Source organism: Sus scrofa, chromosome 6 (genome assembly GCF_054392235.1).
Source record: "Sus scrofa isolate SSC_HxYL_T2T_F1_AM1 chromosome 6, Sscrofa_HxYL_maternal_Yorkshire_Landrace_v2.0, whole genome shotgun sequence".
Lineage (NCBI taxonomy): Eukaryota > Metazoa > Chordata > Mammalia > Artiodactyla > Suidae > Sus > Sus scrofa.
In genome coordinates this window covers 133742942-133758848 of record NC_139388.1, presented here as the reverse complement: position 1 = coordinate 133758848, position 15907 = coordinate 133742942, and the positions used below count along the sequence as shown (strand labels likewise).

Here is a 15907-nt window from a genome sequence, read left to right as displayed (position 1 = left end):
GCAATAAATATGGTTTATGAACCACCAATATCTTCTAAAACAGGCCATGTTCTTTGAATTTCCACAATGATTTAAAACATTTCAAAGACCTTACCATCCTTACATAGATGTTCACATTTAAGATGGTTTGAGACAGGCCCTGTTGTAAAAACAATCTGAAACCAAGAGAATCCTTATAACAATGCATGACCAGAAAACACAACCAAGAAATCTAGGACTCTTTCCTATTGAGGCCTTGATGTGGCTTTGGGATCCTTTTCAGTAACTCACTTTTGTGTGGCCAATAACCAGTTGATGGGATTTAGTATGCAAGATAAAGCCAATTTTCCATTCCTGGCAGGGGGTGTCATAAAGCAAAAGTATGCCATAAATGAAAGATTAGAATTCTATAGTCACTTTATCTTTGACTATCCAGCTATCCATCTTTTTTTGGTTGAATTGCCATTCTTTTATTCATTAGCTTATTATTAATAGGTGAATAATTTGAAAATCCGAAAGGTTATATTTCAGGAGCTAGATGTGAAATGTGATTTGGTTAGAATCAGCTATAGATTCTAAGCATGCTAAAGAGGCTAATCAAGCCTCTTTAGTTTTTGAAAGCAGAGGTTTACTCAAGTTACCTCAGGCAGTGAAGAAATGTAAAGATCAAGTAAAGGAGTAGTGGAGACAGTTATGCCATAGAAATCCAAAAAACAGAAACTATTGCACTGATAGGCCAGACTTGGAGTAAATGAAATGTTAGGAACCTCAACAGCAAAAAAGTTTGACTCCTCTCTAGTGCTTTGCTGTATGAATCACCTATGCATATTCTCAGTTGGCTTCTCATTACCACCAGTTCAGTCAGTTATTCTCTTGCAAATGTTTATTTCTTTTTCTGTCATTGTTTACAAGTAATTACATCTTTCTCATAACATCGGCTTACCTCATGGCTGTCATATGATTTCATGATTTCCCTTTCGACATTTTTTTGCTTTAATATCTCCTAATTACATATTTGAATCATGAGTTCTTCTCCCAGTTCTAATTCCTAAAGGCTCATCTTTTCATGCCAGGCCACTTTGTTTCTGGCCAGCCCGGATTTGGTCTTTAGTATTGATCCAGTCAGAAATGACAAAAGGAATTGTAGCTCAAAACATGGCTTCTTTGCCATTCCTTTAGATAGTATAGTGGGGAAGTTTACCTTAGGATAATAGTGAAGTAAGTCTTGATGTACTGTCTTGAGTTCACTTAATTAAAAATATGTTCTGGAGTTCCTGTCGTGGCACAGTGGTTAACGAATCCGACTAGGAACCATGAGGTTGTGGGTTCGGTCCCTGCCCTTGCTCAGTGGGTTAAGGATCCAGCGTTGCCATGGGCTGTGGTGTAGGTTGCAGACGCTGCTCGGATCCCGCGTTGCTGTGGCTCTGGCATAGGCCGGTGGCTACAGCTCCGATTCGACCCCTAGCCTGGGAACCTCCATATGCCGCAGGAGTGGCCCAAAGAAATAGCAAAAAGCCAAAAAAAAAAAAAAAGTATGTTCTGAAATAAAATATCAAGCTTTTAATGCAGGCATAGAAATTCTAGTATCCTAGTGAATGAATGCCCATGTGCTGCAATTATTACGCGTTATTACCGTTAATTCTTATCTAATAATGAAGTTTATGTATTCACTTTTTATATAACATATATATAAGCTTTGTTTAGGTTCATAATAGACACTATTATTAGTACAATGTCAGAAGGAGCCTCTGGGTAGGTATAGAAATAGGAAGATCTTAACGTTTTCTTTAAATGTTAACATATTTAAAATAGAGTTTGAGGTTGAATCGACAAATCACATTTTGTTTTAACTTGCAAAAATTTTTGTAGGGAATAATGTGTGGAAATAATTTGATTTGAAAGATTTTATGTCCCAGGATATAATATTTTAATTTTGACACCGTTGGAACAATTGGTGGACTCCGGTAGGATTTTGTGGAGATGTAATCAGTACCTGATCACAGTAATTAATTCTAAGTTTTGTCAGATTTAAATCACTATTTTAAATATAAAGCTAAGCAAAGCAATGCTTTGGAATCTTAAAAGAGCTGCTCTGCAGTTGGTATGATAGTGTATCTTTAAGGATTGTCCTGCTTGGATAATTTTTTTAGAGTAATAATTCAGCAACCTTATTTTTCAACATTTACTATATATTTATATGCTTCAAATTTTATTCTGTATTCTTGTAAACTGCCATAAGTTTTCTGAGGAAAAACACAGGAAAGAATATACAAACATAGATACCCAAATTTGATATATTTAAAGACCGATGTTTTTACCTGGAATAATTGTTCATATTTATAATTGTTGAGGTATCCAAGCCCAGGAAGAAATACATAAGGTAAAATAGTTTACATCATTCTGTAACATTTGTGTAAGTTTAGTCTTTCCAGTTCCAAAAGTATATTCCTACTTTATGTAAAATACTATGTATATGTAACTTTTATTTTTTAGCAAAATATGCCTGTTAATTTTATTTTACTTATTTTTAGTTTTTTTGTCTTTTTTTGGGTTTTTTTGCTTAATGTATTTTATTTTTTTATTACTCAATGAATTTATTACATTTATAGTTGTACAGTGTTCATCACAATCCAGTTTTATAGGCTTTCCATCCCACAACCCCAACACATCCCCTCAGCCCCTGAACTGTCTCCTTGGGAAACCATAAGTTTTGCAAAGTCTGTAAGTCAGTACCTGTTTTGCAAAGAAGTTCAGTCTGTCCTTTTTTCAGATTCCACAATGTCAGTGAAAGCATTTGATGTTGGTGTCTCATTGTGTGGCTGACTTCACTTAGCATGATAATTTCTAGGTCCATCCATGTTGCTAAAAATGCTGGTATTTCATTCATTTTAATGGCTGAGTAATAATCCATTGTTTATATGTACCACATCTTCTTAATCCACTCCTTTGTGGATGGACATTTAGGTTGTTTGCATGTCTTGGCTATCGCAAATAGTGCTGCAATGAACATTGGAGTACCTGTGTCTTTGCGAGTCGTGGTTTTCTTTGGATAGATGCTCAGGAGTGGGATTGCTGGATCAAATGGTAGTTCTATGTTTAGTTTTCTGAGGAATCTCCATACTGCTTTCCACACCAATTTACAATCCCATCAACAGTGTCCTGGGTTCCTTTTTCTCCACACCCTCTCCAGAACTTACTGTTTGTAGACGTTTTGATGATGGCCATTCTGGCTGATGTAAGGTGGTACCTCATAGTGATTTTGATTTGCATCTCCCTAATGATGAGTGATGTTGAACATCTTTTCATGTGTTTTTTGGCCATCTGTATGTCTTCTTTGGAGAACTGTCTGTTTAGATCTTCTGCCCATTTTTTGATGGGGTTGTTTGTTTTTTTGGTATGGAGCTGTAGGAGGTGTTTATAAATTTTGGAGATGAATCCCTTGTCAGTTGATTCACTTGCAAAGATGTTCTCCCATTCTGTGGGTTGTCTTTTCATTCTGTGTAGGGTTTCCTTTGCTGTGCAGAAACTTTTAAGTTTGATTAGGTCCCATTTGTTTATTTTTATTTTCATTGTCATTACTCTAAGAGATGGATCTGAGAAGATGTTGCTGTCGTTTATGTCAGAGAGTGTTTGACGTATGTTTTCCTCTAAGAGTTTTATAAGTGTCTGGTCTTCTATCTAGGTCTTTAATCCATTTCGAGTTTATTTTTGTGTGTGGTATTAGGGAGTGTTCTAATTTCATTCTTTTCCATGTGGCTGTCCAGTTTTCCCAGCACCACTTATTGAACAAGCTGTCCTTTCTCCATTGTATATTCTTGCCTCCTTTGTCATAGATTAGTTGGCTGTCGGTGCATGGGTGTAATTCTAGGCTTTCTATCCTGTTCCACTGATCTATATTTCTGTCTTTGTGCCAGTACCATATGGCTTTGATGACTATGGCTTTGTAGTATAGTCTGAAGTGAGGGAGCCTGATTCCTCCAGCTCCATGTTTCTTTTTCAGGATGTCTTTGGCTATTCTGGGTCTTTTGTGCTTCCAAACAAACTTTAAAATATTTTGTTTGAGTTCTGTGAAAAATGTCCTTGGTAATTTGATGGGGATTGCATTGAATCTGTTGATTGCCTTGGATAGTATAGTCATTTTGATAATATTGATTCTTCCAATCCCAGAACATGGTATGTCTTTCCATCTCTTTGTGTCATCTTTGATTTCTTTCATCAGTGTCTTACAGTTTTCAGAGTACAGGTCTTTTGTCTCTTTAGGAAGGTTTACTCCTAGGTATTTTATTCTTTTGGATGTGATGGTAAACAGGATTGCTTCCCTAATTTCTCTTTCTGATCTTTCATTGTTAGTGTATAGAAATGCCGTCAATTTCTGTGTATTAATTTTGTATCCTGCGACTTTGCCAAATTCATTGATGAGCTCTAACAGTTTTCTGGTAGAGTCTAGGATTCTCTAGGTATAGTATCTTGTCATCTGCAGATAGTGATGGTTTTAATTCTTCCTTTCCAATTTGGATTCCCTTTATTTCTTTTTTTTCCTCTGATTGCTGTGGCTAGGACTTCCAGAACTATGTTGAAGAGTAGTGGTGAGAGCGGACATCCTTGTCTTGTTCCTGATCTCAGTGGAATTCTTTTGGCTTTTCACCATTGAGAATGATGTACGCTGTGGGTTTGTCATATATGGCCTTTATTATGTTGAGGTAGGTTCCCTCTATGCCCACTTTCTGAAGGGTTTTTGTCAGAAATGGGTGTTGAGTTTTTTTGTCTTTTTGTCTTTTCAGGGCCACACACCCCACGGCACATGGAGGGTCCCAGGCTAGGGGTCAAATCGGAGCTGTAGCTGCCGGCCTACACCACAGCCACAGCAACTCAGGATCTGAGCCGTGTCTGTGACCTACACTGTAACTCAAGGCATGCTGGATCCTTTAACCCACTGAGCAAGGCCAGGAATCGAACTCTCATCCTCATGGTTGCTAGGCGGGTTCACTAACTACTGAGCCATGACTGGAACTCCTATTTTTTTTGTTTTATAATGATTTTTATTTTTTCCATTATAGCTGGCTTATAGTGTTCTCTCAATTTTTTACTGTACAGCAAGGTGACCTAGTCACACATACATATAGACATTCTATTTTCACAGATTATCATGCTCCATCATAAGTGACTAGATGTAGTTCCCAGTGCTATACAGCAGGATCTCATTGCTTATTCATTCCAAAGGCAATAGTTTGCATCTATTAACCCCAAATTCCCAGTCCATCCCCCTTCCCATTGGCAACCACAAGTCTGTTCCCCATGTCCATGATTTTCTTTTCTGTGGAAAGGTTCATTTGTGCCATATATTAGATTCCAGGTATAAGTGATATCATATGGTATTTGTCTTTCTCTTTCTGCCTTACTTCACTTAGTTTGAGAGTTGTTCCATCCATGTTGCTGCAAATGGCATTATTTTGTTCTTTTTTATGGCTGAGTAGTATTCCATTGTGTGTGTGTATGTGTATACTACATTTTCTTAATCCAGTCATCTGTCAGTGGATATTTCAGTTGTATATTTAGCTTTAATTTTTGACCAAGAGGAAACGAAAAAGATTTTTTTTTTTGGCTGCACCCATGGCGTGTGGAAGTTCCATGGACCAGGAATCGAAGCCACACTGCAACAACAACCCAAGCCACTGCATTGACAATGCTGGATCTTTAACCCACTGTGCCACCAGGGAACTCTGAAAATGAATTGTTTAAATATAGCTAAAGAATGTTCTGATCACAAGTCTATTTTTTTTTTTTTTTTTGTCTTTTTAGGGCCACACCCTCGGCATGTGGAGGTTCTTGCAGGGTACGGGTGAAATTGGAGCTGTAGCCTCCGGCCTACATCACAGCCACAGTAATGCAGGATCCAAGCCGCATCTGCGACCCACACCACAGCTCACGGCAATGCCAGATCCTTAACCACTGAGCGAAGCCAGGGATCGAACCCACAACCTCATGGTTCCTAGTCGGATATGTTTCTACTGCGCCAGGACGGGAACTCCTCACAAGTCTATTTTAATATAATTTACCACTTAGTCATATGGGATGTATTTTCATTTCATTGCAGTTACCAGCTGTACTTACTAGTAATATATGTCTTTTTGAATTATTATAATAAGATTGTATACTTATCTAAAATTTCATTTTAAATCTATTTTAAAGTCTTTTGTGTTTTTCTTTTTACTTTTTGAATGAATCAAAGACCAGAATGAGTGGAATACTGTCTTAAATAAGTCAGAAATCTATTATAACATTTATTAAATACTACTTAAATGAAGAAAGATAAAAAAGCCTGCAAAATTTCAACCAGTAATTACCCTCTTTAGACACTGGGGAATATGTCCCTCAATTCAAGTCGACCTTCCTCATCCGAGGTAAGAAAATCTTTTTATATTAAAATATAAGAAAAATCTGTTCATCATTGGTTTTGAAAAATTTTGCTAAAGCATACAATATGGATTATATGAAGCATTGGATACTAACTGCACTGTGAACACAGCTTCCCTTTTATCTCCAAGTACTGTGATTATACTGGGACCTGTAGGGTGCTGATCCTATCACTTTTTTTTTTTGTACATATTCCTCACCTCAGGATGCCCTCCATGGCCTGCTTAAATACCACAGAGCAGTCTTGAGCACTCTCTTGCACATTTTACTTCTTCCCCTCTCTCATTTCATTATTCACCTTGACAAAACAAAAACCCTGGTTAATCTCTTTCTTCCCCCTTTCTTCACATATACCTAGAGTGGAGCACAGCTGGAGGAAAATGACTGTTCTCACTTTAATGGCCGTGAATCTCAAGTGGAACTTTTTTTGCTGGAAGACAATAAGACTGTCTCCTACTCACTTATTCACTCTTCCACTATTCTAGATAGTTATTTCATACCTTCTCAAACCCCCAATACCTTCTTTGACTTTTTTCTTTAAATTAACTCCAGTCAAGCTTTCACTTCACTGCTCAACCAAAACTGTTCTGTTAAGTTCACCTTTACATTACTAAATCTAATGTTAATTCTTATTCCACACATGCTTGATCTGTGTGTGCAAAATAGTTGACACCATTCATCACTCGTCTTTGACATAATTTCTTCATTGGCTTTTAGCATACACATTTTCTTGGTTTTCCTTCTTTATTCCTTGTTATTCATTCTTAGTCTTCTTTGCTGCCTGTCTTCTTGATCTCTTAATATTGGGGAATTTCAGGGGTCAGCTCTTTGTTCTCTTCTCTGTCTCCACTCTTGTGATCTCATTCAATCTAGCAGCTTTAAATACCAACTTTAGGCTAGGTATTCTTAATTTTTATCCCCATCCCAATTCTCCTTCCCAAACTCCATATTGATATTTTTCAAATGCCTACTTGAAATCTGCACTTGGATGGCCAGTAGACTGCTGAAATTTAACATGTCTAAAACTTCTCTACTGTTCTCCCCGCACACAAGCCAAACCTGTACCTGTCTCAGTTGATGGCAAATGCATCCTTTCAGTATCTGAGGCCAGACATCTTGAAGTTATACTTGAGAGTTTACTCAACCTTCACTTCTAATGGATTCACTCTGGTTTGAAATTATATGCAAAATCTGACCACTTCCTGTCCCCTCTATTTCTAGCACATTGGTCTGAGCCACTATCACTTCACACTTTAATTATTCAGATAACTTTATAACAGCTCCCATTTTCTTGTCTTTATAACCTGTTCTATTATCCTTTTAATAGTTATTAAATATAGAAAGATTTGGAAGTAGACTGTTAGGTATATCCACATGGGAAGTAATATGTAATACAGGGTACCATTTATGAAGTGATCTTAACCCAGTTAATTAACTAGTGTCAATTGAGGGCCTTACAGTTAACTATTTACAGGAAATAAAAGGATTGGAGAAATAAGTTAAATGACACCTTAGGAGTTAATAAGGTCAATTCAGAATGCAGAACATACTATAAAACAATTGGTCCATTCTCTTTAAAAAGTCAATGCCATGAAGAGAAAGAAAGCAGGTCTGGAAAACTTCCAAATTAAGATTTTAAAAAGTTGTGAAAAAGGGGAGAGGGAGAGAAGGAAGGACAAATCAGGAGTATGGGATTAAGAGATAAAACTAGTATACATAAAATAGATAAGCAGCAAGGATTTACTACATAGCACAGGGAATTTCTTTTTCTTTTCTTTTTTTTTGGTCCACACCCACAGCATATGGAGGATCCCAGGAGAGGAGCTATAGCTGTGGGCCTATGCCACAGCCATAACAACACAAGATCCAAGCTGCGTCTGTGACCTACACCACAGCTCTCTGCAACGCCGTATCCTTAACCCACCTAGCAAGGCCAGGGATCGAACCTGTGTCCTCATGGATACTAGTCAGATTTCGTTTCCACTGAGCCACAACAGGAACTTCAGCACAGGAAATTATATTTAGTATCTTGTAGTAAACTAGAATGGAATGTAATCTGAAAAAAACAACAACAACAAAAAAAAAACAAACCCTGAATCACTTTGCTGTACACCTGAAAATAACAAGATTGTAAATCAGCTATACTTCAATTAAAAAAAAAATGACAACTAGGTACAATGTGTTATCCTTGATTGGACTGAAAAAACATTCTGAGCCTTAACCCACTGAGCAGGCTAGGATAGACCCCTCAACCTCATGGTTCTTAGTTGGATTCGTTAACCACTGAGTCATGACGGGAACTCCTCGCTTTAAAAATATTTAAACTGACTTTCTTCTCAATTTATTCAGTTGGTGGAGCTTCATGTTTTTTATGTTCCTGAAGGATCATGGAACTATGAGTTAAATACAATTTCAAGAGAAGTTATTAACAAGTTCATTTCAGCTGGATTTATAAGGCAAGTGTTTTGTGTCATGTTACAGTGTGCCTGAGAAAGCAATCCTTTTTTTCTGCAGAGAAAAATACTTCCTGGAAATTCAAAATTTATAAGTGAAAAATATCTTCTTCATGTGGTTGATCCAGTCCCTGACTTAATGAATACTACCAATAAATAGTGCTATATAACAGTTGAAAAGTGCCATAGGAACAGATGTCACTTAGCCACAGTACTGCCAACCTAGAAAACAGACCTGTATATTACTATGGTTATATGCAAAGAGAATTGAGAGAAAAATAATCTGAAATTAGAAACCTGTTGAAAAGCTGTGAATAGTGGTTAAACCAGTATACTCACAATGAGTTTTTCACTGAACTATTTAAAAATAGAAACTATATATATGTGTTGTGTATATATATATTTTTTTCACATTCTCAAAAACACATAGGATACTAAGTGATCTGACTGCCTCTTGTTATTTCTCTCTCTCTCTCTTTTTTTTTTTTTTTTTTTTTTGTTATTTCTCTTGAGAGCACCTCAGTCTTCCTAATCTTACCCATCATTTTCTTCAAGCACATTAACCTCCTTTCTGTTCTGGAACACATCAGATGTGGTCCTGCCTCAGAATCCTTGTATTTGCTGTTTTGTTTTGTTTTGTTTTGTTTTGTCTAAAGTGCTCTTCCTTTACATATGCTTTCTTATCTCCTTCAAGTCTTTGCTCCAATATTACTTCTTTGTTTATATCATCTCTGATTGCTGTATTTTAAATTGCAGGTACTCTTCCTCCCCTGCTTTAGTTTCTTTATGGTACATAGCAGTGTTTTATGAAATACATTTTTTTCTTGCTTTGTTAATTTTTCGCTCCCACCACTAGATTGTAAGGTATGTAAAGGCAAAGGTATTTGTTTTGCTGATTGCCTTATTCCCAGTCCTTAGAATAATATCTAACACACAGAGGGGTTCAGTATGTATTTATTAATTGAATGAATTAATTATAAAATGTTCCCATTAGATTCTAGAAAAATAAGAACTCAGAACAAAAAGATAAGTGATGGCTTTAAATTTTAGGTGTTGAACATCCCCAGTGAGCAAAGATATAGAGTCTGATAACATTTGATCATCAAAGAAAATGTTTAATCCTGTCAAACATCCAGAGTAAATATCTGTGACTGAGTCCTTCTTTAATATATGTATAAATGTTTGTAAATTCCATTGCAAAGGTTTTTTTTGTTTGTTTATTTTTTGCTTTTTAGGGCCACACCTGCATCATATGGAAGTTCCCAGACTAGGGATTGATTTGGAGCTGCATCTGCCAGCTTACACCACAGCCATAGCAGTGTGGGATCAGAGCTGTTTGTGACCTACACCACAGCTCACAGCAATGCCAGAACCTTAACCCACTGAGTGAGGCCAGAGATAAATTTGTATCCTTATAGGTATTAGTCGGGTTTGTTTCCACTGAGGCATGACAGGAACTCCACAAAGTTTTATTTTAACAAAAAAAAATTGGAGTTCCCATCATGGCACAGCAGAAACAAATCCAACTAGGAACCATGAGGTTGCAGGTTCGATCCCTGGCCTTGCTCAGCGGGTTAAGGATCCGGCATTGCCGTGAGCTGTGGTGTAGGTCACAGACACGGCTTGGATCCCCTGTTGCTGTGGCTCTGGCATAGGCCAGCAGCAATGGCTCTGATGAGACCCCTAGCCTGCGGGTGCAGCCCTAAAAAGACAAAAAAAAAAAAAAAAAAAAAAAAAAAAAAAAAAAATTGAAGGTGGATGATAAAAGTAAACAAGCATTTTTGGTTTTAGTACAAAAGGACTTTTATAGTGTGTGTTTGCCTAATTTAAAAAGCAGGCTTTTAATGATTTATTCAAAAAATATTTACAGGCCTTTAAGCCTACAAAATCCCAGCCAGTGTGGAAACACATTATATTAAGCTAAATAGGAAACGTTAAATTAGTATTATGTTTGAGATAGATGATTAAAGTTACCGAATCTTTGGTAGAGCTGAAACCTATTTTATTTTACATTATAAGGCAATGTCATGATATTTCAGAGTATCTCCTCACCTTACTTTACAAGCCCTGAGGGAGCATCTCGGTGAGTTCCTTGGTGAAGATGCTGTTGCAGAAAAATTTTTATTTCTGAAATGCATTGGAAATAATCTAGCTGTAGTAAGTTTCCTTCATTTTTTCCTTTTGATTAAAGAAAAGCATACTTTAACAAATTTTGTTTCTTAAATGCTTATCAACTCCTTAACATACTAAACAATATGTAATTTCAATCATCATGAAATAGAAATATCGTTAAGCACACTGATCACCCAGAAAAGATGGGCCTTTCTGGCATATTGTCGTGCACTAAAATAATGGGGCTATTTTTGTGTGTTAATTTCCTTGAGAAGAAAAGAAAGACAAATTTTAAATGTGATCATGTAAGTGATATGTGTTTTTACATTTAAGTAACAGTGCGCCTTTTAAATAAGTACTGGTGTTCTGGATTCTCATTGCTTGGGCCACAACTAGCCTCACTGGATGTGAAATGAAATGACTCTAACATATTTTGAGGGGTGGGGGAGTGGGGAGAATCAGCTGTTATCTGTCGAACACTCTTATCTGTAGCTTCTGTGATTTAGTAGCATGATTTTCTAAATAGAGATTTTTCTTAGCTAAAATTCTCAATTCAGCAAACCATTCAACCTCAAAGTTTCTGATTTCTCAAATAAGAAAATAATTCTTTAACCAAGATTTTCCATATTTAAACTCTAATGATGCAGTATATTCCTATTCTACTCTAGTTAACAGATCATTAATATGTATTTATTTATGTGATTATTTAACATCTAACTCTGCCATTAGTCTGTAGCTCCCTTGTGAGCAGGGACTTATTTATTCACTATGTATTTACTACCAGTGCCTAACAAGTTGTTTAGCACTTAGAGGCATTTAAATGTTTATTGAAAAAAAAAAAAAGAATGATAATGATTAAAAAAAATATATATTTCCCCCCAAAGTAGTACTATAGAGGAATTTGCTGTGTGGAATTCTTGGGATTAGCAGCTAGATTTGAAGTTTTTGTTATTAGAATTCTGTTTAGTATGCCAGAATATTAATTTACTGATCTTTAAGTTAGTTTTTCTTAATTGGGGAAGAAAAGGAACAACTCTCATAACTCTTTGTTCTTTTTCATGATATGTAAAATTACAAAATATCAATCACAGGAGTTCCTGTTGTGGTGCAGTGGTTAATGAATCCAGCTGGGAATCATGAGGTTGCGGGTTCGATCCCTGCCCTTGCTCAGTGGGTTAAGGATCTGGCGTTGCCGTGAGCTGTGGTGTGTGTTGAAGACACTGCTCGGATCCCACGTTGCTGTGGCTCTGGCGTAGGCCGGTGGCTACAGCTCCTATTAGACCCCTAGCCTGGGAGCCTCCATATGCCAAGGGAGCGGCCCAAGAAAAGGCAAAAAGACAAAAAAAAAAAAAAAAAAAAGATATATATATATATTTATCATCTCAGCATTCTAGATTAGAAGGGTCTTAAAGGTAATTAATTTAAGTCAGCTTCTAAGATGATATTTTATTGTTTTCAACAAATATTTATTGATGCTTTTCTGTATACGAAATGAGAAAAAAGAATTGGATATGGATCCTGCCCTTAAGCAGTATTCAGTGTAGTGGTGAAGATAAAATAAAAAATAATTAAAATAGCATATTCTGTATATTCAAAAGAAAAAGAGACTACTAGCAGAAGAGGGGAGCTGGATAATTTTAAGGAAGAAGCAACAATCTGTTTGGATTTTGACTAAATATTTGATCTTGCAAAGATGTTAAGTGGGAGAAGATTTCTACGCAGAGAAAATAGAATGAGCACTGAAGTGGCAAAGCAGGCAACTAGGGAAGCAGTAGTGATTCAGTTTATACTGGAGCATTGACTGTGTGAAAGGGAGTAGGAGACAACAATTCATAAAAGTGGTTTGTTGAAGGTTTTTAATGCTAGATTAATGAATTTGGATTTTTTTTTCCTGAAGCTCTGGAGTTTTTGAGCAAAAAATGACATAAAAGACTAGAGGCAAGAATTGTAACCAGGAGAGTTTTGCAGTGGTTGGGCAAGAGATAAGGAGGGCTTCAGGAACAGGCTGCCTCTCAGATTTTACCTACTACTATTTTTTTCCTTGATTCTACACTTTAGCCAAAAAAATTTTCCTTTGGTCCTCAAAGAAGGCAAACTCATTTCTATTTTATCATCTTTGCACTTTCCTGGAGATCACTTCTTCCTGATTTTCCAATAGTTTGCTTCTTCTTTTCAAAGTTCTCAGCTCAATTATTATCTTTTCAAAAGGCCTTCTCTGACAACCTGGTTTTTAGATACTCTTTCTCTAAATTCCTGTCTATTACACACTCCATTTTATTTTCATAAATCACATATCACTAAAATCATGTTATTTAACATCTGCTCTCCCAAATAGAATATAAGCTACATGAGTGCAGGGACTTTCTTTCCCATTGTATCCTCACTACATAGAACATTACCTGACACATAGGATGCCTTCAGTATTGTTGAATGAATAACACATTAACTCTGTAGGTTGAATATTTAGGAAATAAAGTTTTAAAAGTTGGACTCTTGAGCCAGATTACCTGATTTGAATCCCAGCTTTGAAACTTCCTTGTTACAAAATCTTAGGAAAGTTATTTAACCTTTCTTTGCCTCAATTCCATCTGTGAACTACAGATAATATGTGTGCCTATCACATAGAATTGTGAGGATTAACTGAGTTTTTTATGTAAAACATTTAGAATAGTGCCTAGCACATAGTCCATGCATGCAATAGCCATAGTTATTATTATTAAATGACAGAATTTCTATTATGTTTAGTAGAATGAGTAGAAATAGGATTATATTCTAAATTTTCTAGCTCTAGCCTTAGTTACCAGCCTTGAGATTTAATCTTTTTTTTTTCTTTTTTTTTCTTTTTCTTTTTAGAGCCACACATGTATCACATGGAAGATCCCAGGCTAGGGGTCGAATCTGAGCTGCAACTGATGGCCTAGGCCACAGACATAGCAATGCAGGATTTGAGCCCCATCTGCAACCTACACCACAGCTCATGGCAAAGGCAGATACTTAACTCACTGAGAAAGGCCAGGGATCAAACCCACATCCTCATGGTTACTAGTTGGGTTTGTTACCACTGAGCTACAGTGGAAACTCATAGATTTGATTTTTATGTCACAGATACATGCTTTCTGCAAAAAAAGAAGTGTAAAAATAATTTAAAAACATTGCAAAAGCTTCAATTTTTTTTCATTTATTTATTTCTAGGTGAAGACAAAGCAAGAATCAGAACTGAAGCTCAAATCATTTGCTCCTCCTTATGTATGTAAATGTGACATTTTAAGCATATATTAATTTTTTAACTTACTGTTTTTAAAATATAAACTAATTTTGTTTAATTTCATATGTGTTTTAGGCTCTTCAACCAGAATTATATTTGCTTCCTATAATGGATCATTTAGGAAATATTTATTCAGCATCATCAACAGTTTCTTTAGATGGGCACCAGATTAATAATGGTGTTACTGAGGCTGATGGAATAATACACAGTATAACTTTGTCAAAGGAAGAACCTGGAACAGATCCCAGTTTTTTAGAAAACACTTTGAAAGAGCTTCTTAACAAGAATCAGAAAGAAGGTGATTTCAATTGGAATGGGAAAGACAAAGAGGTTGTTTGGTACATTTTAGTAGTAAAGTCTGTGAGCAAATTCTGGGCAAATCTAGCCTTACAAATAGACAGTATAAAAGGAAAGCTGAAATTCATTTTGGGAATTTTTAAAAATGGTTTTTCCAGTTGGGAGAAAAAAAGACAATTTAAGTACTGTGCTAAAAAAAAAATTAAAATACAGTACTTATGATCTACCCCATTTTATAATAGTTTCAGATAAAGTTAAGACTAAATGAGAAGAGAAAAAGAGTGATTGTTACAACCTCTGCAGTATTATTATAAGTCCCTAAGGATCTTAGCCAGGAAAACCATATCAAACCAAAACAAAACAACTTTAATGTTGGGATACATTTGTATTTCAAAGACTTTAAATTTTTTTATTTGATTATACCCATCAATTTACTGATAATTCATTTCTAAAAAGTGGTAGGTAATTAAAGTAAAAATTAAACTTGTAAACATATAAATAGAGCTGGTACTATAAGAATTGATTGGAAAAGTCCGTTGAATTCTTTTGCCTTATTGCATACAGCAAATAAATTGTAATAGAAAAGTAAATATACTAAACATTTATGAATTAAATGAATTCCTGCCAAAATAATGACAACATTTATTACAGCTGCAAAATACACTTATTCTTAACCAGCTGCATTTTTCTTAATCTTCAATTATAGCAATTCTTATATTCTAAGTTTATACTACACCTAGTGATATTCCAAACTTAACCTCTTCTTTAATTTTAGTTACATTTAATATGCTCAATGAGAGTCTTTACCTCCTTCTTTATCTAGGTATGTCCTGCAGTGTTAAATATGTCTTTCTAGTCATGGTACCAATTAGAGGTTAAATGAAAAAACACCTGGGGAAAAAAATTTAGAGTAGAATCACACTCTTTCTGAAAAGTAGGAGATCAAATACCTAATGAAGTGGGCAATTACCCTACATCATGTTGCGAGTAGTATCATGTTTCATACCCTGGACAACAGGCTCTTAGTTTAAGAACTTAGCAAGTTCTTAAACTATGCTACTTGCACAAAACCCCCAAAAATATTTGGTTGAAAGTATTTAGTCCTATGAATTTTGTGTTCATGTGATTTTTTAATAGTATTAAGTTCTTAATGTGTCATACCACAAAAATTAATTGAGAGACTAGTGTATACTCATTTTGAAAAGTTCTAGGAACATCAATAACTAGTAAGAAGAAAATAAGGATAAATAGTAGTTCCACCATCTAGAGACAGCTGTTAGTATTGTTGTATCTGTGTTATTGTTGTAGCCGTTAGTAGTATTGTTGTATCTATTAGTATTTTGGTGTAGGTTCTTCCAATTTTTTTTAGTTTTTGTGTACATATATA

At 35.6% G+C, this 15907-nt stretch overlaps 1 protein-coding gene across 1 annotated transcript in view; it reads left to right on the top strand.

The window, feature by feature from the left end:
- SPATA1 (spermatogenesis associated 1) overlaps positions 1–15907 on the top strand; it is a 46839-nt gene that overhangs the window by 2250 nt on the left and 28682 nt on the right. The window contains exons 2-5 of the mRNA XM_084964597.1: positions 8743–8849; positions 10886–11003; positions 14151–14204; positions 14299–14521. Of these exons, the coding sequence (XP_084820723.1) occupies positions 8743–8849; positions 10886–11003; positions 14151–14204; positions 14299–14521 (502 nt within the window). The remainder of the gene's footprint in view (positions 1–8742; positions 8850–10885; positions 11004–14150; positions 14205–14298; positions 14522–15907) is intronic.